The following is a 27,731-nucleotide window of genomic DNA, read 5'->3' as shown; positions in this document are numbered from 1 at the left end:
GGGCCACACTAACCCTACAGAAAACTGTGGGAAGAAACCAAATCCATAGGATCCATGGGTTTCCACACTTGGGGACGGTTCCCAAGACATGTGTTAGTGACACCCCCTCCCCCAGCCGGCTCCGGCCCACCCAGGGGCCCCTCGCACCCACGGGGTCTGCACCCCGCTCCCCGGCTCTGCCTCCTCGTCCTCTCTGTCCGGCTCCTCATCAGGCCCGACGTGTAAACAGTATCAGTTAAGCAACAGATGGAAAAATGTATTTCCCAGGAAAGAAGGGGAGGAGGCTCCGAGTGGAGGGCTGGCTGCACAGGTCTGTTTTCAATCCCTTTTTCTCGTCGTGTTTTGGTGTTTCCTCTCTTTGGTTCAGCCCGACGTGGCCCGTGGGGCGCCGGCACCGTGCTCCCGCCCACGCGGCCCGAGGAGAGGAGGCCAGCCCTGTGCCCACGACGGGCCTGTCCTCCACCAACGTCTACTTGTGCTCCCGGCCTTCCGCCATGGCGGCCACCTCAATGGTGGCCGTGTGCTCCTCAGGGCCCGAGGCAGCCACGGCGCTCTCGACGGCTCCCGTGGGCACTGTCACAATGGTGCTGCCCCCGGGCGACATCTGGGCCACGTTCTGCAGGGTGGGGCCCAGGCCGGGCAGGGTGAGCAGCTGCAGGGGGCTCACCACCTTGACCACAGTGCTGCCGTCCTGCATGGCGGCCGTGCTCAGGACCGTGAGGCTGGACGCGTCCGGGTGGATCTCCACTGTGCTGGGGAAGGTGGCGCCCGATGAAGCCAGCACCGTGTAGCCCCCGAGCAGCGGCGAGGCCGGGGAGCCGGCGGGAGCGGCCTGCGTGGGCCCCTTACCCAGGGCAGGGGAGGGGAGGGCAGACACCACTTTGCCGAGCGGCACGCCGGTCAGCTGGGAGACGGGCATGCCGGGGCTGAGGGCGATCTGGGCAGACTGGGTGAGCACCTGCGAGGCGATGGCAGCTGGTCCAGACGTGGCCCTCGCGAGCCGTGGCCGCTTCGCGGGGGGCGGCAGGGAGACGGGCGTGAGTGTCATGAGCACGTTGCTGAGGTGCTGAGATTTGTGCTTCAGTTCCTTGGCTCGGCGTCGGTGCTCATCGCACTGCTGTTCCAGGGCTGCCAGAGGACAGGGACAGAGCGTTACCACGAGGGTGGGGGGGCAGGAGTGTCACCGCGGGGACACGGCACACAGAACATCCCTCAGCTGGGGCACCTGGGAGGCTCAGTCGGTTGAGCGTCTGACTTCAGCTCAAGTCATGATCTCATGGTTCGTGGGTTCGAGCCCCGCGTCGGGCCCTGTGCTGCTTAGAGCCTGGAGCCTGTTTCGGATTCTTTGTCTCCCTCTCTCTCTGACCCTCCCCTGCTCACGCTGTCTCTCTCTCTCTCAGAAATAAATAAAACATTTAAAAAAATTTTTTTTAATTAAGAAAACAACATCCCTCAGGGGCCATGAAGACACAGCAACAGAGCAGGGACGGGACGGAACAGAGCATCAGACCACACATGCCCTGATCAGGGGCCTCACCCCCCAACAGTGATACCCTCCGTGGGGCCCTCATTGACTGCCCCTCCAAGCTGCGGGACAAGGAGACAGACCTTCCCATCCTAGCCCTCCGATCTTCGTAATCACTGAACGGAAAGTCTCATGACACGTTAGGATAAAAAGTAGGTCAAAACCCACACATAAGCCTCCCAAAGTGTAGATGACGGGACAGACCGGGAAAGACGGCACAGGCGTCAGAGGTGACTCTGGGGTGACAGTGGCTCTTGTTCACCTCTCTGCTGGTCCTTCCAGACTCCCGGCCCCGCCCTGGGCTCTCGGGAGCAGCCCCCGGCCTCCCGCGTGGCTGTGACCAGGGCCAGCCAGGGGGCCGCCACACGCACCTGCCAGGTCCCGGGCGTACTGCTCCCGGGAGCGGTCCATCTGGCACTTGTGGCTGGCCAGCACCTTCTTCACCAGGTCCAGCATGCCAAAGTTCTGCACGATGTTGTTGAGGAGGATGGCATCTTCAAGGCAAGGCGAGCACGTGGTGAGAATGGGGCCCGGCCTAACGGGGGCGCCCCAGGGACACACAGCGTCCCCCACATGGCCCTGTTCCGCCACCAGAAGCCCAACCATGGCGCCACCGGGGCCTGAGTCAATGACTCGTCTGGCATCCTGAGGCCGCCAAGCACCTCTGCCCCCGCCCCGCCCCCCCCCCCCCCAGAGTGGAAGACGCCAGGCAAACATGAGCCCCTCACCTCGGAGCTGCAGGGGGGGGTCTTGGACCCGCTGCTGCAGGCCCTTCATGGTCTCCATCAGCTCCTGGTGGAACTCCTGTATGACCTGGTCCAGCAGCCCCGCATCCTTGAGCCCTCGCCAGAAGGAAAACGTGTCATCTGTGAGGGGTGGACAGGCTCAGAAGGCGGCACAGAGCAGCCCGCACGGGCCTCTAACCACAGGCAGGCACAGAGAGCTGGGGGTCAGGGGCAGAGGCCCTGGAGGTAGCACTCCGCCCTCCATACTGGAACCTCCTCCAGGAGGCACCCCCGGCCCGCCTGCATCCCTCCCAGGGCAGCCCTGCACGCACCGCCGCCCCCACGCCACCACCCACAAGAAGCCCCCCTGCCCGGCGGGACCCATACCTGCGATGGCCGTGGTCCAGTCACCGGGGTCCTCACAGGTCTCTATGGTGATGGTAGCGGGTGACCCGTTCACTACAACCCAGACGGAGCCACAGTGAGCCCCTCCTGACAGCAGGCCGCCTCCCACCCGCCACCCAAACACCAGCTCTGAATCTCCCCTCTGCACGGATTTTCACAGAACCCCCAGACATGGGTGTGAGTGCAACCAGAAGATGCCCCGCCTGTTAAACCTCTTGACCACGGCTGCCTCCAGACAGACCCAAAGAGAGAGCTAAGTGGGCCTCCCTGAGCCCATCGCCAGCTTCCACAACTGCCCCATTTGGCTCTTCTGGGGACATTTACGCCCTTACCAGCATCCCCAAGGCATCAATACGGCCCTGCACCTCCCTAGATCACGAGACATGGCATGTTGAGGGACCCACGCCATGCACACTGGCTCAGCCTCTGGCTCGGCTCTGGTGCCCGCACATGTGCGCACACAGCTGGCGCTTGGCTGCCTTTGACAGAGGCCTGGTTTCACACGGACCTGGCCTAAGGCCAAGCCCGCATCAGCTCCCCGGCCTCAGGCAGGCCTCTCCTCTGACCAACGAAGATGTGTTGCTGAGGAATATCCCATGCTTAGAATAACACAGGGCATAACTGGATCTTTTCCTTGGTGAAGGGGACACAAAATCTTTAACTAATTACACCACTGGCTGAACACACCACCATGTGGGTGAGTCAGGAAGGGCAACAGATAGGCTCATCCCGACCATCAAGGGAGGACAGGCTTCCAAGAGCTAAGTCCGAAAGCCGATGCTGCCTTCACCAGACTCGGTGGTGCCGCCCGCAGCGTTCAGAGCCTAGTCCTTTCTGGAGATGAGGTCACTCACCCCGGCTGACTTAGGAGGCAGGGCTGACGGCCTGGACCCACAAGCCCACAACCTCATAGCAACCATATTCTCATGAGAGCTACCAGTCCCCCAGGAGAGGGGAGAGGACTCGGCTGGGCCCTATGCCACCTCCACACTGCAGCGTGCCAGCCAAGGAGGCAGACCGGGACCCGGCCTGGGGCTGTGCCCAGAAAGAAGCTAAGACCTGAGGCCCACATCACTGCACACAGCAGCTGCTGGACACCTCTGACCACCAGCACCAGCATGTTCCTGGAGCTTCTAGGAAGGGCTCTGAAGGCCGGGCAGCTGTTGGCACTGCAGCCAGCCAGCCCATCGGAGTCCACAACGGCCTCACTATGGCCCTGAGCCTCTTCCACTGTCCTCCCCACACCCCTCACGGCCACTGTCTGGTCAGCAACAAGAAGGGTCCCTGGCCACATGGCAGCACCCAGAGCCTGACCCCGTAGAGTGACAACATAGGGTCAATGGAAGGGCGATCCCACACAATTCTCACCAGGCCACAGCACAGGGGACTAGGGACCTAATTCACTCTTAACTTCAGCATTAAAAAGAATGTCTTCCAAGAAGCCGGAAGGCCTCCAGGGGACATCTAGTCCACCCACAGGTCACGGCTGCAGGCGTCAATGTGGAAGATCACAAATGCATCAACCAAGACCCAAGTCGCAGGAAATGCACACGCCTGAGCCGAGTGCAGGGGCTGCAGGCAGTGCAGGCTCTTGACTCGAGCGCAGCCCAGAGGGTGAGGCCGGAGGCTGGATCAGCCACGAAGGGGGCACCCCTGAACCGGTGGGGCTGGTGACGGCCACTGGAGGCCTGGTGGCCTGCTACTGGAGGCTGGTGACAGCTACTATACTTTACAGGCTTCTCTACGCGTGAGTTATTGTATTTTATGATGAAAAAGACTGAGTTAAGAAAAAGTACCTCAACGTTCTCTGTCAATGACAAGAGCAATTCAGCTAGACCCTCCCAGTGAGAAAGGGGGCAGCTCCGACAGTGCGGGCCCAGGGGGAGCAGCCGAGCCTGGGGGTGAGGGTGGCAGACAGTCCAGGAGAGGTGTGCAGGGGCCTCCCTGGGACCAGATCAAACTGCCTGCAAGACCAAGGCCTCGAGGAGCACCCGGGTGGCTCAGTCGGTTGAGTGTCTGACTCTTGGTTTCAGACTCTAGGTCACGATCTAGCGGTTCATGAGATTGAGCCCCGCGTCAGGCTGTGTTGACAGCGCAGAGCCCGCCTGGATTCTTTCTCCCTCTGTCTGTGCCCCTCCCCTGCTAATGCTCTTCTCAAACATAAAAAAGAAGAAGGACAAACAAGCCCGTGTGCCAGCGTGTACCATCAGCCGTGGCAGGCGTGAGCGGAATGTACTCGGCTGAAGTGGGGCTGCTCAGTGACACGCGGGCGCCCGAGAGGTCGATCTTGGTGCTGCGGCAGGTGTTGGAGCAGACCTTGTCGTGCTGATAGAAGTCCAGCTCCCCGGAGTCCATGATCTTTCTGTGGCAGAGAAGACCAGAGACTGAGGATGCGGCCGGGGCCCCGACTGCGCGGCTGGACCCGAAGAGGGGCCTCGCTCGTGTCCCCTCACCCCGCTCAAGTGTCCTCAGGTCCTGGAGGCAAGGAAGGGAAAGCTTGGCCTGGGGGCAGGTCCCAGGAGAGGCAGCAGCTGTAAAGTGGCCAATGGAGGACGCACCCCCACGGGGCGGGTGCCACAGGCGCTGCAGACGAGCCTCTCCAGCAGCCTCCAGCCAGGGCTCCGTTAGGCAGTGTGAGGACCTGCTGCCGCCCGCGCAAGGGGAAGGTCTGTGGGAACTGCTGGTCCGCTGGCTGGTGCCCAGAAAGAGAGAGGAGGGCCCCGCAGGCAGCGTCCCAGGGACGCCGTGCGCCCACCAGATGATCGTGAGGCAGAAGGGGACAAGAGACCTCCCAGGAGCAGCCCGGCCCGGCCCGCGCCCAGCACCGCAGGACAGTGTGGCCCCTCTGGCTTCTTGCTGCGCACTCAAGGCGGCCCGCTTCCTGGCCTCAGTTTTATCAGGAGAGCACAGCACGTCTCCCCCTGCCAGGGACAGCCTCCAAGGGAGGCCCAATACTGCGGCCTCTCTGGATGGCCTGGGTTTAAGTTTGGGGATGTCTCAACTCACCCCCCTCAACCTGTGCGAGGGTGAGGAGGCTCCACGGGGCCTCTGCATTGCTGACAGCGTGCCTGACCTCAGGGCTTGCAGATGACCCAGGGCGCACCCCCCACCCCCCGAGTCCTCTTCCAAGGAAATAGCCCGTGGCCTTCTCACGGTTGGGCCACCAAGATACTTTTTAGAAAGCCAGGGGCTCGATGGACGGGGCACAGAGGGCAGCCAGGAGCATGCAGAGGGGACCTGGGGCTGAGTGCGAGGGTGCAAAGCAGCAGGCATGCTCCAGAAGCATAAGTCTAACTAAGCAGGCTGCTGGGTGTCTAGCCGCCCAGACGGTGGTTCCCGGGCAGACTGCACAGGGTGGTGGTGCAGGATTCTGCAGAGGCTCCAGGCACCTCACAAGGCAGCAAACACGCCCATGACAGCTTCTCCCACGAGAAAACACATGAAGGTGGGCAGCCCCTTCAGCAGCAAAGTGACCCAGTCCAGCTATGCCAGACGCCGCCACAGACAGCTGCGGCCCCCGGAAAGGCATGCGGGAGGAGCCGTGCCGCGAGCAGAGGTGGGGAGGGTGGGAACAGCCAGCAGAGGTGGCCTCGACCCCATCAGAAGGGGTGAGACGCTGCTGCCAAGCAGGAAATAGGAAACGCTACATTCTTGGGGGTATGAACTTAAAGCCTAGAATGTGTCCTCAGGTTTCTGAGAAGGGCCAGCACCACTCCTGTTGCACAGGTGACAGGAAAGGGGACAGAAGGCCAGGGGGGGACAGGTCACACAGACCCAGGGTGACCAGCAGAGCAGGACCAGCCCTCACACCAGCCTGAGAACCGGCCCACGCAGACGAGCGAAAGGCCCCTTGGGAGACTGACGCACAAGCTTCCATCCTCTCTTTTCTGGGATTAGATGTCACTGAAGGAGCAGAGAGTCGGCCCAAACCTTCCTCCAGATTCCCGACTAAGCTCCAAGGGAAAAGGAGCCAAGGCACCTGAGCAAGGGCACACGGCCAGCGACAGGCAGGTGTGGGCGCCAACCCAGCACAGCCTCAGCCAATGACGGGAGAGGTCAGGGAGCTACACACACACCGACACGTGGCCCCCGAACCAGGTGCGGTCGGGATGGAACCTCCTCAAGGCAGACCGGCCAGACGGACACGAACCGTGGGTCAGAGACCAGGGCCCCTGACCGGGTGCGCCCAGACGCAGAAGCACATCGTCCAATACGGCGACGCACAGGGAGGCAGTGTGAGGACAGCAGACGAGAGCCCCGTGCGGGCAGGGGTTGGGCCGGTGCCGTCCCGGGCACGGCCGGCTCACCTCCTATTCAGAATGTGCCTCGGCTTAAAAGGCTCAAACACTAGGGTGGCTGGGTGGCTCCTTCGGTTAAGCAGCTGACTCCTGATTTCAGCCCAGGTCACGATCTCACAGTTTGTAAGTTCAAGGCCTGCGACAGGCTCTGAGCTGACAGCACAGAGCCTGCCTAGGATTCTCCTCCTCTCTCTCTCTCAAAATGAATAAACTTAAAACAAACAAGGGCCGAAAGCCAGTGAGAGAGCAGCCCCGCGCGGCTGCACCTGAGCATGATGCCGTTCATCCGGATGGCCCTCTTCCAGTCCTTCAGGGTGGACTTGCCGGCCAGGTGCACGAACTCCTTCGGGCTGATCACGTGCTCGTCGTACTGTGGAGGGAAGCAAAGCAGGGCAGCGTCAGGACAGCCCCCGGCGGCCCCGCCTCCCCTGCCCGACCCCCGTGCCGGAGCCCAGCCGCGACAGGCACACAGGAGGGCAGGGCGCAGGGCCGTGGCGCGGCTCCAACAGCCGCAGGCCTGCTCTCCATCAGGCACTTAGGCTTCAACCAGTGGCAACCTCCATTCAGGGAAAAGAACGAATCAGGGGCTGGGAGGGGGGGTCCAAACCTGGGGAGGGAGCCGAGTGCTTGGGCCCTGGAGGGAGAGCTCAGAAAGGCAAGTCCCTGTCGGATGGGACTCAGCAAACCCGCTTAGCGCAACACACACGCCTCGCATCCCTCACACACCAATGCACACACATCACATCCACTTCAACGTCAGGGTTCTGGGGCCAGTTCCACCCAATGTTGGAGCTCAGATGGCTTGAGAAGCTAAAATATCTTATTCAATCTTCTTAAGCAAGCAAATATTGAAACCAAAACATGAGAATAAAACTGCATCTAGTCGGGAAACAAGCAGGCAGGAGAGAGGGTGGTCACGGGGTCTCGGCAGAGGCAGAAACGGAAGTGCCACTGGCCTAGCTGGGGTCACTCTGCACATCCTGCTGGGAGCGCAGAGCGCCAAGCATCCCGGCAGACTCAGGTCACGGCCAGTGCATGCAGCCTGCCTCCACCCCCCGCCCCGATGACGGGAGGGGCTCTCTGAATTTCCGGAGCATCTGCATACTTCCTTTCACTGAGTCCAGGAAGCCACTTGGCCCCTCACCCAGCTGGTTGGGGAGATGGGCTGTGAGCCCAGGCAGCGGAGTCAGAACACCTCCCGAACACTGCCCAAGCCAGCAGGAAGTCCAAGCTGGGCCTAGCCTCTGCCCAACACCTCCCATCCCCGGACAAGACACCACCTCTGTGCCCCCAGGCATGATGCCATTTTCCACCCCCACCCCCGCCCCCAGGCGCATCATCGTCCTGCGCTCTCCCCAGGTGTGACACCACTGCCCCCTCTACCAGCACACGATGCCATCTGGGCTGCGGTCTCTGGCCCACCCTGGCCACGCCCGACTGGTCCACCTCTCCCAAGTCTCGTGCTTTTCTCCACTCCCGCCTCCACACGCTGCCTTAGCTCCTCTCCTGCCCCCCTCTGCGCTGACCAGCACTTGTTGACTTCTCGGGTTTTCTCCATTAGCTGGCAGATCGCACACCACTTAGGGCGGGGGCTGTGCCCACTTGGGCTGTCAGAGTCCAGAGCTGACCAACCTCACGGCCAGGCAGCCACGTTTTCTCTGTCTTTAAAGTCTTCCTGTTGGGGCGCCTGGGTGGCTCAGTCAGTTAAGCATCTGACTTCAGCTCAGGTCATGATGTCATGACGTGAGTTCGAGCCCTGCGTGGGGCTCTGTGCTGACAGCCTGGAGCCTGCTTGGGATTCTGTGTCTCCCTCTCTCTCTGCCCCTCCCCCACTCAGGCTCTGTCTCTCTCTCTCTCTCAAAAACTAAATAAAAAAAGAATTTAAGGGGCGCCTGGGTGGCTTAGTCGGTTAAGTGTCCGACTTTCACTTAGGTCATGTACTCGCGGTTCGTGGGTTCAAGCCCCGCATCGGGCTCCGTGCTGACTGCCAGCTCAGAGCCTGGAGCCTGTTTCAGAGTCTGTGACTCCCTCTCTCTCTGACCCTCCCCTGCTCACGCTCTCTCTCTCTCTCTCTCCTAGAAATAAATAAAACATTAAAAAAAAAAAGAATTTAAAAATATAAAAAATTAGAAAATAGTCTCCATGCGACACATCTCAGGGCTGGAGGCTCCCCGTGTTGGGCTCACCCCACGTCTTTACTTCCCTCGCTCTTCGTGCCCTCTTGCACCTGAGAACTTTCCTTCCGCCTGAAGCACACTTGCTAGAACACCCCTCAGGAGACCCGCTCGTGGCAAAGGCAGTTTTGTCTGAAACACATGTTTCATCCCCTCTAGTTTTTAACGATGATTCCACTGTGCGCAGCTCTTCTCCTCACACAGGACACGGCCCCGCTGCCCTCGGCCGCTCCGGGGCCTCCCAGGGACTCAGCCTCCAGTGGGACTCTTGCTCCTCGGTAACCGGCTGCTCTCGGCTGTACTGGGGTCTTCCCGGTCTCTCGTTCTGCAGTCCATCAGGATGCTCTCTGTGCTAAACCTGGTTTTGCTTCTAACTTGTTATTCTATTATTTTGAACTTACAGAGTAAATGGAATATGAGCATGAAGAACGTAGGCACGGCCCTCCCGGGTTCCCCAACTCCCCACAGTCCGGCCACTCCTCCACACCGTCGGGAGGGAACTATCGTGCGGCTCAGGCCCTTGTTCTATGTTGTCTGTTTCCTAAGAAAAAAGTTCTGCTAGGGAAGCCCCGCTCTCAGTTCAGGACCTCACAGTTCACAGTATCTAATTGGGCGGTTCAGTCGGTTAGGTGTCTGGCTCTCGTTCTGGCTCAGGTCATGATCTCCCGGTTCGTGGGCTCAAGCTCCAAGCTGGGCTCTGTGCTGACAGCTCAGAGACTGCTTGGGATTCTCTCTGCCCGTCCCCCACTCATGCATGCACACTCTTAAAAATAAACATTAAAAAAATGTATACACACAAACACGTGTAATCTACCCACAGGCAGCACCCAGAGGCAATCTACACGAACTGCCCCAGTAACAGCCTGTGTAGCCACTTATCCAAGGTGAGACCCTGCCCAGACTGTGCACCACACCTGCTCCCTGAACAGCCCGCCTGTGTCTTCCTGCCCTTGACATTTCTGAACCACGTACGTGAATTTCTTGTGGACTGTCTGTCCCTCATGTCTACTCATGAGTAGATTCAAATTATGGATTTCTGGTAGGAATACCAGAGAATCCCTGCCTATTCGATCAGGAGACCTGTGACAAATGTCTCCTCACCTGGGTAACGAGCTACCAGCCAGGCTTCCCTGTGGAGCTGCTTTTTCTCCTCTGTAGTGAGCACCTAACTGACGGGCGCTGTCCGCAGACTTGGCAACACCTTGGCTCAAGAGGCCCTCAGTAGCCGGTCTGGGCAGACGCTCGGAGCTGAGGCTCCATCCCCTTCTGTCTGTTAGCTGGCATCCCAAAACGAGAGCTTTACGTCTATTTATTTATTTGCTATAAACACCATAAAATATACTGCAATAAATACAGACTCGTTGACTCTTATTTTGAGTGATAAAGCAGTCTGTCGTTAATTATCTCGGTAGGAGATTGTCCGAGACGGAGCCAGGCCTTGGAGCAGCGCCCACAGCTGTTCGGAACGTGGCTGGTCTCTTGCACTCCTGCGGCGTGGAGTCTGTTACACCTCTCACACTGCGGACTGCTTTCTTCTGCCATGAAAGTTCTCAGACCCTTCTCCTTGCTTCCAGAATTCAACTGATGGATCAGCCTTTCTCCAGCCTCTATCCTCTTTTTACTTATCTGGATTGTATTCTGGATAACTTCTTTACTCCTACCTTCCAGTTCATGAATTATCTCTTCAATCATGCCTAATGTGCTGCAAAAGCTAACTACTAAGAATTCTACTTTAATTGTTTCATTCCTAGTTTGCTTTTCTAAATATGTTAATGCTTTTCCCACGTTCAAGCCTCTCTTTCATTTCTTGAGATAAATTAAGCCTCATTTAACATTCTACGTCTCAAAATTCCGACGCCTTAAGTGTCTGTGGCTCTGACCCTGACCGTGGTTTTTGGGTGCATTCACTTGAATGTTTGGTTTTCCTGTGAGCTCAGAGCTGCTCCTTCCCTGAAACTTTGCGGAAATTACTCAAAACCTGCAATAAAGACGAGTTCTTCCAACTTCCAAAAGGGATTTGTCATTTGCTTCTGTACAATTCTTGGGCAAACTGCCAGCCAGGAGCCCCTTACAACTACACGCTCACAATTTTCAGACCCTGCAGCCACCATGTGAACGCTCCTCAAGAGGGTCCCTCTTTCCCTCAGAGCTGAGACTGGGGGGTGGGGGGGGACAGGAGGGTCCCTGCCCCGGGGACAGAGTGGTGCCAGGGGCATGCTATTAGTGGTTCACCCTGACACTGAGGGGAGAGACCCTGTGAAGTAACAGCATCACAGGGGACAATCCTTGCCCCCCACCCACACACCTCAGGGGAGCCCCGGGCCCTGCGGTGCTGAGGAGGCCCGTGTGAGGCTGGCTCCGCAGGCAGAGGCTGGAGGTGACACCCTGCTTCTTTCTACAGCCCCACCTTCACTCAGTGCCTCAGCTGGAGTATTTCATCCATTTGTGCCAGCCTAAGGGAGTGTCTGGAAGATGCTTTAGGACACAACTCATTCAAGTTGCCAAATAAGAAGGCTCCCCATTCGGCGACTGTGGCGCCCCCCGCACGAGCACGGCCCCTCCCCTGGCCTCCCCCACGGCTGCGCCTCCAGAAGCAGGGAGTCTGGAGCTCCCGGAGCTTCCGCCTGTGCCCTCAGCACGTCCTGTCGTCCCGCTCCTCTGTCCTCCAGAGCACAGGGGACTCCCGCCTTCCACACCCCACACGTCACACCCCCACCCCCAGCAGGGACTTTGTCTGCCTCAAGGCCACCGCAGGGCCCCCAGGGCCTCCCTCCCGCCAGCCTGGCGCCCGCGTCTGTGTCCAGGCAGTGTCGGAGCCTCACCTGAACACACTTCACGTTGATGCCCGGACACACGAACTTCCGCCAAATCAGGCTGGCCCTGCTGTCCCCGCAGGTGATGGGGTACACGATTTCAGCCTCCAGCCCCTCCTCCTCTTCGGCCACCTTCACTTCTCACAAGGAGCATCGGCAGGGAAAGGGTAGAGACAAAACCAGTTACAACCTCTCCAGTACGTCCTGCAGAAGCATGACAGCCACCACACAGAAGCCAGAGACGAAGGCTTAGGGAGGGAGGCCTGCGACAGCCCCGGGTGGGCAGCGACATCACTCACCAGTCCCCCTGGGGTTACCGGTTCAGGCAAAGTCACAAAAATCGATTTTATGACGGTAATGTTAGCATAATCACATTAAAGGACCGTTCAACTGAAAAGCCACTTAAGGAAATAAAATCAAGCTATACTTGGAATAATTCTAGAGAAACTGATTCTGTCTTGAAGGCTTCTGAGACCTTTAGCCGTTGGCTGCCCGTCACAACAGCCCCTGGGGCAGGAGCCAGAGGGCGGGCCCCTCCCACCGGGAGGAGGCCCCTCCAGTCCCCTAGTTGTAGCCCTAGTCGGGGAAACCCTGCCGGGGCTGCCCGTGGGCACAGGCAGGCAGGCTCCCTACCTAACACGGCCTCCTTGAGCTGCGAGGATGCTGTGAAGGCAGCCGCGGCGGCCGCCGCCGCGTTCTCTGTCTCCATGCTGTCTTCGGCCAGGTCGCCCCTAGGAGGGAGGGACACATCAGCTCGCCCTAAAGACAGCGCGCCTGGTGCACCTTCTGCCAGTACGCTGCCCCTTCCCCAAGGTGGCCCAGGGCCCCAGCAGGGCTGTGCAGGACGGGGACCCTGCGGTGACGGCAGGCATTTCCCGAGTGTCCCCGGGGCCACCACCAGGGCACATCCGTGGAGACAATAAAACCTAAGTGGGAATTTTAAACCTCCTCTTCTTTCTTTAACGAAATTTTTTTATTTCTACTATAATGATTTTGTAGGTTACATAAACTATCAGGAAATACGTGAGGAAGAAAGAAAAGGATGGCCCACGGCCACGCTCACGTGACAGCAAAACTTACGTGCAGATCGAATGCACAGGTAAGAGCAAAACCGCAGAAGCATGAAAAGCAGAAGAAATTTAATGGTTTGAAAGTGGTGACGGATCTTCCCAAACAATACAAAACGCAGAAATAAAAGAGAAGTTTTCTCTTTAAAAATTACAAGTAAGAGCTTTCTGCATGGGGGGGAAAACACCATAAACAATTTTCTTTTTTAAAAGAAGAAAGGAAAAGGTAGACGGCACGAGGAGCCCTCGGATTGCCACGATGGCCCCGAGGAAACAGGCCACGACCTGGAGCGGAGATCCTGACCCGTGTGCAGCACCCTCGAGCCGGGGCCACCTGCACAGCCGCGCAGAAAGCCGGTCCCGGGGCTGCACGGGGCTCCCTGCCAGGGCTGTACGCGCGCTTTTCCGTGGGAAGAGGTGAGCTCGCACACGCAGGGCCTCCCACCCCCTGGGCCACCCCCGGGGGGCTTTCACCCTCCCACGGTCTCAGTCAGCACTTCCAGCCCAGATGCCCCCAGCCCTCCTTCCTCCCACAGGGTCAGACAGCGCCCCCTGCGCCCTCCCCTCCTCTCTGCAAGTGCACCTGTCCGGGAAGGCTCCCCCCGAGAGCGGCACGCTGCTGCCGGGGTCCCCACTCCCCTGCCAGCCCACAGCGCCCAGGTGGGCACCCAGTCAAGGCTACTCTGAGCATCCGAGACCTCATTCCAGCTCCAGCCGGGTTGGGACGAGAGCTGACAAGAGCAGACTCAGAGCCTGCTGCCTGGGGCCTCTCAGGAGCGGCTCCTACAGAAGCGTCACACCCAGGGGACACCAGCGCTCTGAGCGGGATGCAGCAGCTCAGGGAAAGTGACCTTCCAAGCCAGAATTCAGAAGTGGGAAGGATGATGTCCAAACAGGGAGCAGGCTCCTCCACACAGGAGAACCGGGACGGTCCCCGAGAGAGTCAGGAGAGGGAGGCAGGGAACACCAGCGCGAGAGCTCGGTGTGCCACACGCTAGAGGTGGCCCGCCACAGGCTACGTGCACACACAGCAGGCCACCCACAGGGACCGCCCTGGGGAAACCCAACCATCTGGCACACGACCCTCCTCTGTGCCCACCCACCGCACACAGTCCAAGGGAAGGAATCTTTCTTTGGCAAAGTCACTGTCATTTAATGTCATTCAAATTTCATTAGGAAAAAAGTCCTCTTTCCTTAGAGTAAATGTTCCTGGGAGCGGCTGGCTGTCTGCATAGCACTGCGTGCCTCCTCCCAACATGGCCCGTGTGCCCGTCGCCAGGGCAGAGTGGTGGGCGAGTGGCACATCAGCGGGCTTTCCCAAATGAGGGACACTCCCAAGCTCTCCCCCAAACACCCGGCCGGGAAAGAACTCAGCGCCCACAAAGCAGGTGACTGCCCCCTTCACCCCACCCTTTTCCTAAACACACAGCACGAGTGAATCTCAGCTTCCACACAATATGGTAGCAGGCAAAATCTCCCACAGAAGAGAAATATCTTTAGGTCCCTTGAGATCAACTTGCCTCCACTGGGGCATGGGGTTTTCTCCCCCAGGGAGAAGCCACACGCAACCCCTCCTGTCCTCCGTAAACGACCATTTGGTCTTCCAGGCACCGGGGGGGGGGGGGGGGGCAGGGACATGAAGCCGGCGTGGCCTGGACCAGAGCACCTCTGCGAGAATGGCCATGGGTGAGGGCTCCTGACACAGGCTGGCCTGAACCCAAGGGAGGGTGCTTGGGCACCGCCTCCTGCTGGGAAGGGCAGGTCACTGCAGGGCATGTGGTAGGGAGACACGGGGTCGCTGTCCAGAGACCTGCTCCCGCCCCTGCGGCAGGGACACAGACCACGTAAACACCAACCGGAGTCAACACGAGAAGGCAGGTGGGACACCCACGGGGAGGCCCCACGTCTCCACAGTGACAGCCGCGTCAGCGAAGCCCTGAGAACCCGACCGTGAAGCCCAGCAAGCCCCCGAGCCGGCCCTCCCGCCATCCTGTCTGCAGGAGGCCGGCTGGAAAAGCCAGGACAGGTTCGGGCGCAGGGCCACGCAGGTGAGGCAGGAAGTCTCTAGGCCGCTGCGCAAGCGAGCAGCACAAGGGAATGAAAACACGAGCGTCTTCTCTGCCAGCGACGGGAGTCAGCGCGCAGGCCGGGTCCTGGGCCGAGCGCCTTCCTCTCAAAAGTTCTGTCGGGTAGGGAAAAGGCCACAGCACCCCTGATCCCTGCTGCAGTGCGGCGCTGACGTCAGTCTGAGCGGGTCACGCGCTGCAGAGCAGACACCGACAGCAGACCTGCCCCGGCCTGGACTCCCCCAGCAGGACGCGCCCGGGGCCGCCAGCGACACCCCCCACCCGGTGGCCTGTTCCTGCATGCCGCCCTTCCAGCGGGGCCGGGGCAACAGCGGGCGCACAGGCAGGAGCCATTCTGCCCCATGTGGCAGCTCCCTCAAGTCAGACGTGACCTTTCTTGCCAACTGCTACTCTGTTCGCACATCTACCACAGATGAGGAGGAAAAAACTGTTTTCGTGCGGTTTGTCAAGAAAGTTATGGGATCCTTGACTTCATTTTGCAAAAGCAGTTCCCAGCTGTTCCCACTGTCCATCTTATCGAAAGCCTAATGACCCTGCATCTCCGGAAATGAAAACCGCGCGCCCACATTGATGAGGGAGGAAAAAGGCAAAGATCAAGCATTATCTTTGCTTCCTGGCTGATATGAGGTTTCCATTTTTCCTTCACACTCTCCACCAACACAGACACTTCAGTCAAGGGAACTCCGGACGTCCCCGCCCTCACGCGATGCCCAGGACACCAGGGCCAGAGCGGCCCTCAAAGGACAGAGGCCCTGTCTCACCCGTGAGGAGCCAGGTTGGTTGTCACCAGCACAGTCTTCACCTCCTCCACGCCGCTGCCATCCACCGCGGTGTCTGGTGTGGTCACCACCACCACCTCCTCCATGTGGACGCTCACATCCGGGGTTGCCATGGCTCAGCTGGAGAGGACGCCGGGACGAGACGGTCACTCCGCCAGGGTCCCAAGCCCTAGAGGAAACCACAAGGCAGGGCATGGGGTGTCAGGGGGTCTCTGCGCCCGCACAACAGAGCTCGCAGATGCTCCCTCCAGCCATGCCCACTGCTTCTGGAGACATGTGACAGCGACAGGGCTACTCCAGGGCAGCTGGTTCTGGTGCAGACGGGAGAGCACAGCTACGGTCCCCGCGCAGAACGCACAGAGCACATGGACCCGAAAACTCCACGGTCACACAGCAGGGGACAGGGCAGGAGACCAGGACCCAGGTGGACTGCTGTGGAGGGGAGTCCCCCAGCCCCAATCCGGAGGCAGCCTGCATTTCAGAACAGCGCACGGTAAGTATCTGGAGACAAGTCTGCTCTCCAGTCTGCAGAAACGGAAGGGACAGAAAAGGAAGAAGGGCCCTGCTTGTATGATTACTTTGTTTCTCCTGGCTCTGCTTCAGGCCAGCCCCAGTCCCTGCTAAAACGGTGATGGGAGTGGCCCAGCAGGCTCCTAAAACTCTGCGGGACTAGAGACCGGGGGCCCCCACTTTTCTCCTGCTCCCCATGCTGACCCCTGCCCAAAGCAGACCCTGCCCAAAGCAGACCCTGTGCTGGGGCTCACAGCACGGAGGACACATGAAAGCCAAAGGTTTCTAGTCAAAGGAAGAGGACCCTGGGGCCAGAGACTGTGGGGGACGCCATGCGGAGCAGGGAGGTGTGGGAAGGGTGCCTGTCTGTGGGGAGGCCTGACCCTAATGGCAAATCCAGGGTTTCAAGAACTGACTTACAGGTCAGCCCCGGAGAGCACAGCACAGGCTCCAAAGACAGAGCTAGCGTGAGGACGCTGCCCACAGAAGGAGCTCAAAACCTGCAGCCTCAGGCTGCTTTCGTGCTGTTACAGAAATGTAACTGTCTCTGAGAGTTAAACAAGACCCCCCCCCAGCCTCACAACACAACCAGAATACAATCCAAAATGTTCTGACATAAAAAGCAGCAGGAAAGTCTGGCCAATTCTCAAGGGAAAAAATAATCAAGAAAAGCCCAGTCTGAAATGAATCATCAGAGCCTTTAAAGCAGCTGGTGCACCAGGCTTCAGGAATGAAGCCAGATATTCTGGAAACAAGTGAAAAGATAAGAAGTCTCAGCACAGGAACAGGAGTCACAGCCAAATGGAGGTCTGAGAATTAAAAACATAGTAACAACAGAAATACAAAACTCACTGGATGGACCCACTATCAGAACGGAGATGGGAGAAGACAGAGGCGAAATGATGAACTGAACACAGGTCAACAGAAATGAGCCAAGCGCCCAACAGAAACAAGGTGGAGAAACAAAGGAGCAGAGCTCAGAGGGAGCTGGGCGTCCAGAGCACTGAAGGCCCAGAGGAAAGAAGATAAGAATGTGAAGCAGGAAAAACAGTTTGAAGAAATAATACCTGACCGCTTCCCTCACCCCAAATTTAGTGAAAAGTATAAATGTGCAGGTTCAAGTAGCTCAGCAAACCTCCAACAGAATGAACTCAAGGAAATCCATGCCCAGATCACAGTCGAATTGCTGAAAACCAAAAACAAAGTAAGAATATTTAAAAAGCAGGGGCGCCTGGGTGGCTCAGTCAGTTAAGGATCCGACTTCAGCTCAGTCATGATCTCACAGTTCGTGGGTTCCAACCCCGCGTCGGGCTCTGTGCTGACAGCTCAGAGCCTGGATTCTGCTTCGGATTCTGGGTCTCCCTCTCTCTCTCTGCCCCTTCTCTGCTCGCGCTCCGTCTCTCATGCTCTCAAAATAAACAAACATTTTTTTAAAAAGTTTGGAAAGCAGCCAGACAAAAAAGGACACACCACCTGCCCGAGAGCGACTCAAGGGGCCAAGGGTGTTCACAGAGAGCAGTGGGCATGGGCGCGACACCGTGCTGGCAGAGTGCTGGCCGCCAGGGCTCTACAAGAGTGTAAAGAGCCTACAGAAATAGAAGCAAAACAGAGCCATTTTCAGACGAAGGAAAAGTCAGAGAACTGGGCACGAGCAGACCTGGTCCAAAGGAAGTGCTCACGGATGGCCTTCAGATAGAAGGGAAACTCGAACAGAGAAATCCCGTAACTTCAAGAGTGAAAAAGAGCAACGGAAACGGTAAATAGCTGGGTAAACACACACTAAACTGCTTTTCTCTCACGTTCTTTATATGACAGCTAGAAAGCAAAAGTTCCGCACCTTCTGGCAGGACTTCCAACGCAGATGACAAGTAACACGCAGCACGGACGAGGGAAGAGGTGGCACGGCTCCCACGGCCCACCGAAGCGGGCGAATGCTGCTCTACGCCCGCTGTGACACACGGAGTCCTTCAAAAGCTGAACGGGTAACAGGGTTTATGTTCTGCACAATGAAGGTTACTCAGATGAAGACGGAGGAGCCCCGAAGGCACGCCAGGCCCGCAGGAACCTTACGAGAAGCCGGTCTGGGAGGCCGCACCGTGGGAACCGGTGAAAGACCAGTGGCTGTGGGAGGGCTGCGGGAGAGAGGGCTGAAGGGGTGAAGCACAGGGGACCTGAGGGCACTGAAAACACGCCAGATCACGCTCTAACGGTGCTACGTGACATCATACGCTTGCCCAAACCCCATTTTCTAAAATATAACTTCTGTGTTCTAGGTTTAAGATTTGAAACAAAGACTTTTAAACAAACAAGAGTAAAAGTCTACTTTAAAACTGTACTGTGGGCGCCTGGATGGCTCAGTCGGTTAAGCGTCCGACTTCAGCTCAGGTCATGATCTCACAGTTCATGGGTTCGAGCCCCGCGTCGGGCTCTGTGCTGACAGTTCAGAGCCTGGAGACTGTTTCAGATTCTGTGTCTCCCTCTCTCTCTGACCCTCCCCTGCTCACACTGTCTCTCTCTCTCTCAGAAATAAATAAAATCTAAAAAATTTTTTAAAAATAAAAATAAACAACTGTACTGAAGGGCCTCCTGGGTGGCTCAGTCGGTGGAGGATGTGTGACTCTCGATCCCAAGGCTTTGAGTTCGAATTCCAAGGTGGGTGCACAGATTACTTAAAAAATAAAATCTTTAATTAACCAATCAATTAAAGTTGAACTTAATATTGAGTTTTGGTGCTAATGTCTCAGGGTTTAGCTATCTTACCAAGCAAGGACCTCTATTTTCATTGGGTCACAATGCCGCTCCACAGGATGACAAAAGTCCCACTTCAGCCAAAGCTGCAGAAAGGCAGGCGTCAACCTACACGCACGTGTCCTCCCCCAAACTTCAACACTTTGCAGAGGACTAAGTAGTATAAACGCACAAAACTGTATTCTTGTCTCTCCAGTGGCAACTGGATTAAGTTTCCAAAACAACACATCTGCAAGTTACTCCACAGAATGAGGTTCAAGTCCTTGACGGAGTGATGTAGACACAGAGCAGGCAGGGCGGTGTCATCCAGCCCCGGGCACAGGAACCGAACCTCCCCAGTGGGTGAGCATGACCTTCGGGGCCCCTAGCACGAGGTGGACCTGAGACAGAAACCTACTCCCAGGGCCTGGGTTCCTGACGTGTCGATCAGGCCCCAGTGAATTGTGACGTAAATAAGACAAGAAGAAACATTTTTTTAAAGAGCGTTCTTAAAAGCAAAAATATATGAAAACAACACAAAACTGTTAGTATGTTGTCAGGACGTCGAATGCAGACACAGCTTCCTGAGTCTTCTGCAAGATCACAAATGTTTTCCTTTGAGAAAAACACCACTAAGAATACAGCTGAGGTCGCACACGGTGGCCCTCGGCACCATTAGTTGGATCCTCACAGGGTTTCCAAACTTCAAAACTGGTTGCCAACTTTGTCAGAGTTCACAGGGTTCACATAAAAAATCTGGATTTTCAGCTGCTCTTCCTGCATGGAGGTGGCCCCTCCGGACCTTCCTGCCTTTCTGGAAGAGTCTGGGCCTCACCTGCCCTCGTCAGCGAGTCACAGACCCCCAGCTCTGGCATCAACCACAGCATCCGCGTCCCACCCGGCCAGACTGGGCCAGACACGCCCGTCTTCTGGCTCTGAGAAACCACTTCAGCGGCCGCCGTTCTCAGTTCAGGCATCAAATGGCTTGTTATTTTAAACCCTAGACTTGAATACAGTTTTACGGTGTTTTAAATTCATAGAAACTCCGTGTTTCTATGCACATATACAAATTCCTCCGCTCTCCGTATGTCTTCCCCAAAATTTTTTTAAAAGTTTATTTTTTTTGAGGGGGGCACCGACAGAGAAGGGACAGAGAATCCCTAGCAGGCTCTGAGCGGTCATGGTCGAGCCCAACGCGGGGCCCAAACTCACGAAGCAGAAGATCATGACCTGAGCTGAAATCAAGAGCTGGACGCTTAACCAACTGAGCCACCCAGACGCCCCTCCTCATCTTACCAAAATGTTTAAGATACTTCCTATAAAGAAATATTTTGGGACAAGCACTCTGCCTAGTTCATCTCATGTTGGAGTTGAATTTACTGCACAGATTCCCCGGGTAACAAGCCCGACGTCGGGCACTGTTTGGTGGGAATGCCAATCGGTGCAGCTACTGTGGGAAGCAGTACGGAGGTTCCTCAAAAGACAAAACTACCATCTGATCCAACAACGTCTGGGTACGGATCCAAAGGAAATGAAATCAGGGTCTCCCAGGGAGACCTGCACCCCCACGTTCCCGGCCGCACTCTTCCCAGCAGCCGTGGTGGCAACAGCCAAAGGCCACGGGCAGAGGAGCGGATGCAGAGAACGCGGTGTGCACACAGCAGAACGTAACCTCGCGGCCACGCGGACGGACCCGGGGGCTAACACGCGGGGTGAGAGGAGCCAGGCGCGGCACGACCCGGCTTCCAGGGGGAGCGGGCGGGGGGCTGCCAGGGGCCGGCGGAGGAGGGGCTCCGCGGCGGTTCCGGCTGCGGTGCAGACGGTACCGCACAGCACGGCGCCCGCGGGCGGCACGGACCACGCACTGGAAATTGGCCCAGGAGGTGCCTCTTGCGTTAAACGTTCTCATCACGAAATAAGGGGGTGGGAGGAAGCTTTGTGAGGCGAAAGTCGGGATGGGGTAATGGTTTCCCCAGCACGCACATCTCCAGATTCATCAAGCTCTATTAATTATGCACACGTTTTCTGTACGTCAAAAACAAGACCGATGTAATCCACACTTGTATTTAAAGCGTTAGCACAGAGAACATGGATTCCGTGGAAAATCAACCAAGCGAATTGCAAAGTTACTCAACTTGGTAACACGTCGTTACTGGCGCCGGATCCCCGCCTACACGGTTCCTACCAATGGCCCCGCACGGGCACGGGCCCCCGAGCGCGGCGGGGGCCGAGCCCACACGGCTCCCAACCGACGCTGGCCACGGAGGGAGCCCGCGTGGCCGCGGCACCGCCGGGCGGGGAGGGGCCCGCGTGGCCGCGGCTCCCGCCCGGCCGGGGAAAGGCGGGGAGGAATCCGCACGGCTCCCGCAGGACGGGGGGGCGGGAGGGGGTTCTGCGCCCAGCCCAAGGGCCATGCCCACCGCCCCCCAGCAGCCCGCCCGCCACCTTCCGGCAAGATGGAGGCGGACGCCGCCGCCGACGCCGCCTGACGCGGGCCCGTGACGCCCGTGACGCCCGTGACGCCCGCCGCGCGCCGCCGCCCCTCCCCCGCTCCCCTCCCCCCGCCGTAACGTCCTGACGCTCCGCAGGGACCCCTGACTGGACGGCGGCGCGCGGCGGAGCGAGAGGCCTCGCCGCGGGGGGGCCGCGGGCGCTTACCTGGGCCGCGGCCGGGCCTGCGCGGGCGCCGGCGGGCGGGCGGCGGCGGCGGCGTCAGGCGGGCGGCGGCGGTGGCGGCCGCGGGCTCCGCTCCTTGTTGGGGATTCGGCGGCGGCGGCGGCGGCGGCGGCGGCGGCCCGGGCGCGCGCTTCCTAGTGACGCAGGCGGCGGGACCGCGCACGCAGGGCAGGGGTGGGCCGGAGACTTATTTGGCGCTCGGCGGGAAGGCGTGCGGCGCCGAGAAATAAGGCCCGGCGGGTCCCACCGCGCGTGCGCCGGGTGGGGCGGAGGTTGGCAGAGGCGGGACCCGGGGCGGATGCGGAGGCACCTTCGTCGGGCCCCGCCCACCGGCGCACCTGCGGGGGGTCCGCCCACACAGCTGTGCGCCCGGAACCCCCGGGCGGAAAGACCTCTGGAGGTAGACTTTATGGAGGGCGGGGGCGGATGGGGGCGGGGAGGGTGCGCCTGAACCGCGGCAGGAACCGGATCTAGGTCTCGTCGTTTGGAGCGCGTGGAGGCGCGTCGGCCCGGAGGCGGGCTCCAGAGGCGCAGCTCGCGTCTGCGGCTTCCCGCTCGGCCAGGCCGAATCCTGCAATTAGCCGGTTTCCGGTAGCAAGCCTTCAAAGGGGCTGTCAGCGATCTTTCTGAATGCGCGCTGCGTCCTGCAGTGCTCACCCCAGCCGCACTGTCCTGTGCTGTATCCGCTGGATGTGCGCTCATTTACATTTAAGTTAATTAAAATTCGGGTCCTCAGCTTTCACGGAGCCGTGAGAGACAGCCAGATGTGGGGTTGGGGAGCGCTGAGAATTGCTCTCGCTCACTCTAATTACTTTTAGTTACAGGCGAAGCCCTTGCGTTTTTACAGAACGTAAGCTAAGAAACATTACTCAGTTTTTATGGAATACCCTCGATTTGGGAGCAGGCACAAGCATCCTTGCTGTCTGATTGAAAAGGTGCAGTGGGAGCCCCAGGGCGGTGGTCATCGAGCTCCATCGGCCGTGTCCACAGCCGGGGCGGTTGTGCGGCTTCACGCTCTGGGCCCGAGAACGCGAGGACTCTGCAGGGGTGTGGTGGCCGGCGTATTCCTTGGTCGGCCTGCTGTGGGTCTCCCTACCTGCACCGGGCAGTCGAGGGGGCAGCACCCAGAGGGTGTCTTCGGCCGCCCACTCGGGGAACAGGGCGAGCAGTCTGAGCTCTCCTGACGTGGGTGTGATTTCTCTCAATGCTAGCAGCTGCCGGAGAAGTACAGGCCCCCACCCCCACCCCCTGCTGCTCCCAGGGAGGGCACAGGGGAGGCAGGAAACAAATGCCTGGTTCGGGACCAAGCGTGAACTCACTCGTGCTCAGACTTCAGCAGAAAGATTGCTGAACACCATTTTCCAACCTGGAGGTTTTCAAGCAAACTTCATTTCAGTGATGTTATAATGAGAGTGACAGTTTCATTCTGTTTTCAGTCATTTAGAGCGTACTTAAACCAGTGATGGGGGAAAACGTTAGTTTTTAAGATGATACTATTGAGGGGGACCTGGGTGGCTCAGATGGTTGAGTGTCCTACTTCGGCTCAGGTCATGATCTTGTGGATCGCGAGTTCGAGCCCTGGGTAGGGCTCTGTGCTGACAGCTCAGAATCTGGAGTCCGCTTCAGAATCTGTGTCTCCCTCTCTCTCTGCCCCTCCACCTCCCCTGCTCCTGAGTGCGCGCTCTCTCAAGAATAAAGAAACATTTTTTTAAAAAGTTTTCAAAGATTATGCTATTGAGCTTGTGCCAGTGGTGCTGTTTTATTATCTGATAGATATGAGGATGAGTGTGCACGAACCGTGTCTGTGTTTGTCATTTATCTGAGCTTCTCTGTCCTCACATTCGTGAAATAAAGTCAAAGGGAGACTGCTCAGAAGGGCGCTGGAGACATACTGTGCACGTGTGGCGCCTGAGAGAGCGTGCACGTGACAGGGTGCCTGCCACAGTGGCCAGCAGCCCGAGTCTGGGCACCCAGCATCCCTGGCCTCTGCTCTCTGTGTTTGGGCTGCTGCATGACCTCCACTTTGCGTGCCATAGGCCCTCAGGCTCAGCATTGGAACCTGTGCTCACCTTTTCGTCTCCCAAAGAACAAAGTCGCAGCACTGGGCTCTGCTTGGCTGACAGGATAAATCAGTTTATACTTTGGGTTGGGGGTGACTTCTCCCCAAGAACACCCATGTGAGATTCCCAGGCCACCACAGGCTCCCAAGGGACGGGAGGCTTTGCCCTTGGTTTGTTGCTAAGGAAGGGAGATCACAGTGTCTTGCAAGTCATTGACCTCAGACTTTCTGACGATGCCTGGACCCCATGGAGGCCATGAGACCATGGGTGTCATCCAGGCCCAAGGATACTGTGGGGTCACCATACCCCACCCTCTCCTCAGGCTCTGCTTCATTCGGCTCCCCACCAGACAGGAAGCAAGACAGACGCAGGCACCTGTTCTGCCAGGAGTTGGCCCTCCCCTCCAGCACTCTGCAAGAGCGTCGGCCAAGGCGGCTCAGCGCTGGGAGCTTCAGAACCACATGTGGGGACGAGGCGCACACAAGCTCCAGACAGAGCAGAGGATGACAGAAGAGTGTGAGAAGTTCACATTGCCCCCAACTTGTAAGAAACTGCCCCATGTCAAGCTTTGGTTTAATATTAAAGAACAGGCTATTAATACACACTTTCCTTCAACCGTGGGTCTGAGGCCAGATTTTTTTCATAGGCTTCATTCTCACTAATTTTTTTCCCTAGGAAAATATCACTCATTTGTTGTTGTTTACATTTTTATTAGTGCACAAACATGCACAGGGGGGAGCAGAGAGAGGGGGAGAGAGAATCCCAAGCAGGCTCCACGCTGTCAGCACAGAGTCCAACTCTGGGCTTGATCTAACGAACGCTGAGATCATGACCTGAGCTGAAATGAAGAGTCTGATGCTTAACCAACTGAGCCACCCATGTTTTTTTTTAAGCAAACATTTTTGTTAGATATTTTGCCACAATATCACTATGTTTTCACCAGGTCACTAAAATCAAATGTAATTTTCCAGGGTCCAGTTAAAACCCTAGAGCCCTTGTCTTTTTTTTTGTTGTTTTTCCACTTTGCTTTTATTTTATGTCTTTTATGGTTTTATTTCACTTTAGTTTTCCATTATTTTGTCATTTTCCATAATATCTTAGGGAATTTCAAAAAATAAAGGGGTTTATCTTGTAATTTGAAACTTTTTTGTTAATGTTTATTCATTTTAGGGAGACAGAGCCCGAGCAGGAGGAGGACAGAGCGGGAGACACAGAATCCAAAGCAGGCGCGACGCTCTGAGCTGTCGGCACACAGCCTGCCACGGGGCTCGAACTCAGGACCTGGGAGATCATGACTAGAGCCAAAGTGGGCCGCTTAACCGGCTGATTCCCCCCGGCGCTCCCGGAAGCCCATTCTTGGGACTGAAAGGCTGTTTTTCCAACATCCGGAGCTAGGCGAGCCCAGGAGGACGCTCCGGCCCGGGTTTCAGAGGAAGCACAGCCTTGTGACGCCTTGATTTTTGGCTTCTGGCCCCAGAACTGTGGGTGAATACATTTCTGATGTTCTCAGCCCCAGTTTGTAGTACCTATCACAGCAGACCTAGAAAACTAATAATCAGTGTTGAATCGCAAAACTTGTTCAGCGAAGAGAGACTGCCGTGGTGTGGTCGGTGCTCGCTTCTTCTGCCTCCACCTGCGTGTAGCCACGGCTGAGCTCACCTGATGGGGTGTGTGAGAAGCTGCAGGGAGGCCCTGCCTGGGACAGTCATCTTTCTGGGCTGCCATCTGGCCTGTTTTGCTAGACGCCGTATTTTGGGGTGGGGGCCTGCTGCAGCCCCAGACACTGAGTGAATACCAGCTTGTCCACAACACGGGGTCACTAAGGCAGAATGCCTAAATGGGATTTAAATATGCCCATAGATCCTTTGACATCCTTCCTCTCCATAGGTGGAACCTGAGTCCTCCCCAGTGCAGGCTCTCCGTGGTGACGCGCTGCCGACAGGACAGGCGTGTGCTCCGCCCGAGATCGGCTCACGCAGCTGCCCTGTGTCCCCTCGGACAGCTCGCCCCGGGAGGACCAGCCCTGAGGAGGGTCCACGGGGCGACGACCTGAGGCTGCCTGCGAGCGGGGCAACCCGGGGAGCCTCCAGCCCCGTCCGGCCAGCAGGTGGCCAGGGCCTCGGTAGAGACGCTGAGCAGACGGCCCGGCTCCTGGGGCCCTGACTTACGGACGCTGTTAGATGAAGGGTGTTGTCTGCTTGGGGTAACTCGTTTCACAGCGGCAGGTAACTAATACAGGACGGGCTTCCCAGAAGGACTCCTGCCTTGCCTTTTCTTGGTTAGGGAAGCGTGGCCCGCCTGTGAAGGATCCTTCCATGTGCCAACTGTGGCAGATGCCGTCTGCCCCTCGATGCCTGATTAGGGCCCCCTAAAAATTGAGAAGCCCTAGTCTGTGACCAGCCTGATCCTCTGGGAATCCCAGGCTCTGTGGCACACATGCGTCTGTGTAACAGAACCCAGGCATGCAGAACGCACGCCTCATAAAATATTTTCAACTCGCTCCCTTTCCCTCCCATTGTCCCCAGGCTTCTGATGGCTCTGTCTCTTGTGCAGCTGTGTGTCCCAGATTCTGACTTTTCCCACCTCTTCCTGGGCAAGGGAGGGCGAGGATATGGTTCTCACTGTGTCAGCCTGGGGAAGTAGCTCAGACTGCCCCCAGAGAGGGCCGGGAGTGTGGCGGGCAGTGAGGGGGTCTCTCTGGACCCTGGGGAGCCTGGACCTGAGGCTCATGTGCGGGCCTGAGCAGAGGCTGCGTGGACACCTACCAAACATGCCTCCTCCCTAGCAGCGGGGTCCCTGCTGGGCACCCCAAGTGGCTACTTGGGTCTCATGGGACAGGCAGGTCACCAGTGCTGAGTCCAGATGTCTGCTCATTCTCTTTTTGCCGCTCAGGGAACCCGTTTTCTGTCTGTGAGCAACAGCTGCCCAGTGGGGTCCACAGAGCTGTGGGGTCCGTCCCTGGGAGGCTAGACCCACCCACATCTGAGCAAGACCCACAGGACGCTACAGTGAGAAAGACAAGCCTCGGGCCCCCACGTGTCCCCCGTAGCAGCAGCTCCCGCCTCCTCCCTCACACTCCCACTGTCTCCTGGGGCTCCAGGGAGGAAAATGGCCTTGTGTGTCATTTCCACGCTTACTTCTTAAAGCCTCCATGGTCATTGGAACTGTCCGTCATGGTGATTAAAACAAGCTTGATAAGGGGCTCTGGGGTAAGCACTCACACACTCACGAGGAGTGACCCTGCAGCCCTGTGCAGGATGCACAGGGGACGCTTCAACCACTTCTTAAACATGCAAGTTGTTTTTCCTTTAATTATTCATTCGGTTTAATTTAAAGTTCACTTTCGCTACGTGGATGACGTGGGCACAATGACACTAGGCTTCCGCTGTGAGAGCTGCCGCTGCTCAGAGACCCAGGCTTCCGTTCTCCTTCCACTTCCCTCTCTTGGGTTCCACGTGTGGGTTCCAATCCTAGCCTGTCACTCCCTCGGAGGCCGTGTGGGCGGGGGTCCCGACTTCCCCATAAGCCTGTCGCAGGGAATCGGCGTCCGTCTGTGCGCTCTGGCTGGGTCCTGGGAGACGGCCAGCGCCGCCCCTGCAGGTTTCTGTGGGACGGAGGCCAGGGGCACGGGGCGCCGAACCCACCTGGTTTCTGAGGTGCTCTGGGTCCTGCAAGCACCCGCAGGCTGTCGCCTCATGCTTTCCAGAGGACGGCCAGCACGCACCTGCCTTTGGTGCTCAGGTGGGGGATGGGGCTGCTGTGGCTGCGGTGACACAAGGGCCGGACGCCGCCCGTGTCCAGCAGGTGAAGCCGGGGGTCTGGAGACGCGCCCCCCCCAGGCCGAGGGAGGGGGAGGGGAAGGAACCCAGTCCAGGAAGGTGTTGG

General features: G+C 58.0%; 1 protein-coding gene and 1 long non-coding RNA gene across 5 annotated transcripts; one reads left to right on the top strand and one right to left on the bottom strand.

The window, feature by feature from the left end:
* Positions 1-235: 235 nt before the first annotated feature.
* GMEB2 (glucocorticoid modulatory element binding protein 2) lies at positions 236-21,870 on the bottom strand. Of its 2 annotated transcripts, XM_039237004.1 has the most exons (11): positions 21,246-21,556; positions 18,221-18,530; positions 15,856-16,042; positions 12,574-12,671; positions 11,950-12,077; positions 7,220-7,323; positions 4,860-5,017; positions 2,638-2,709; positions 2,254-2,391; positions 1,897-2,019; positions 236-1,128 (listed from the first exon to the last, which is right to left on the bottom strand). In XM_039237004.1, exons 3-11 carry the CDS (start codon positions 15,984-15,986, stop codon positions 470-472), a joined length of 1,611 nt encoding a protein of 536 aa, XP_039092935.1. In that variant the 5' UTR covers positions 15,987-16,042; positions 18,221-18,530; positions 21,246-21,556; the 3' UTR covers positions 236-469. The 2 variants fall into 2 exon arrangements, with proteins under 2 accessions (XP_039092935.1, XP_039092936.1); XM_039237005.1 differs by lacking the exons at positions 18,221-18,530; positions 21,246-21,556 and adding an exon at positions 21,769-21,870.
* A 98-nt stretch (positions 21,871-21,968) lies between these two features.
* Positions 21,969-27,137, top strand: LOC120234977. Of its 3 annotated transcripts, none has more exons than XR_005529258.1 (3): positions 21,969-22,186; positions 24,169-24,389; positions 25,017-25,433. It is a non-coding gene; the product is annotated as an uncharacterized LOC120234977 (long non-coding RNA). The 3 variants fall into 3 exon arrangements; XR_005529259.1 differs by lacking the exon at positions 21,969-22,186 and adding an exon at positions 25,734-27,137 and having other exon boundaries at positions 23,491-24,389; positions 25,017-25,331; XR_005529257.1 differs by lacking the exon at positions 21,969-22,186 and having other exon boundaries at positions 23,491-24,389.
* Positions 27,138-27,731: the final 594 nt, after the last annotated feature.

Source organism: Hyaena hyaena, unplaced genomic scaffold (assembly GCF_003009895.1).
Source record: "Hyaena hyaena isolate Hyena2069 unplaced genomic scaffold, ASM300989v1 scaffold_118, whole genome shotgun sequence".
In the NCBI taxonomy this organism is placed as follows: domain Eukaryota; kingdom Metazoa; phylum Chordata; class Mammalia; order Carnivora; family Hyaenidae; genus Hyaena; species Hyaena hyaena.
The sequence above is the reverse complement of the archived record's forward strand: the minus strand, read 5'-3'. Positions and strand labels throughout refer to the sequence as shown.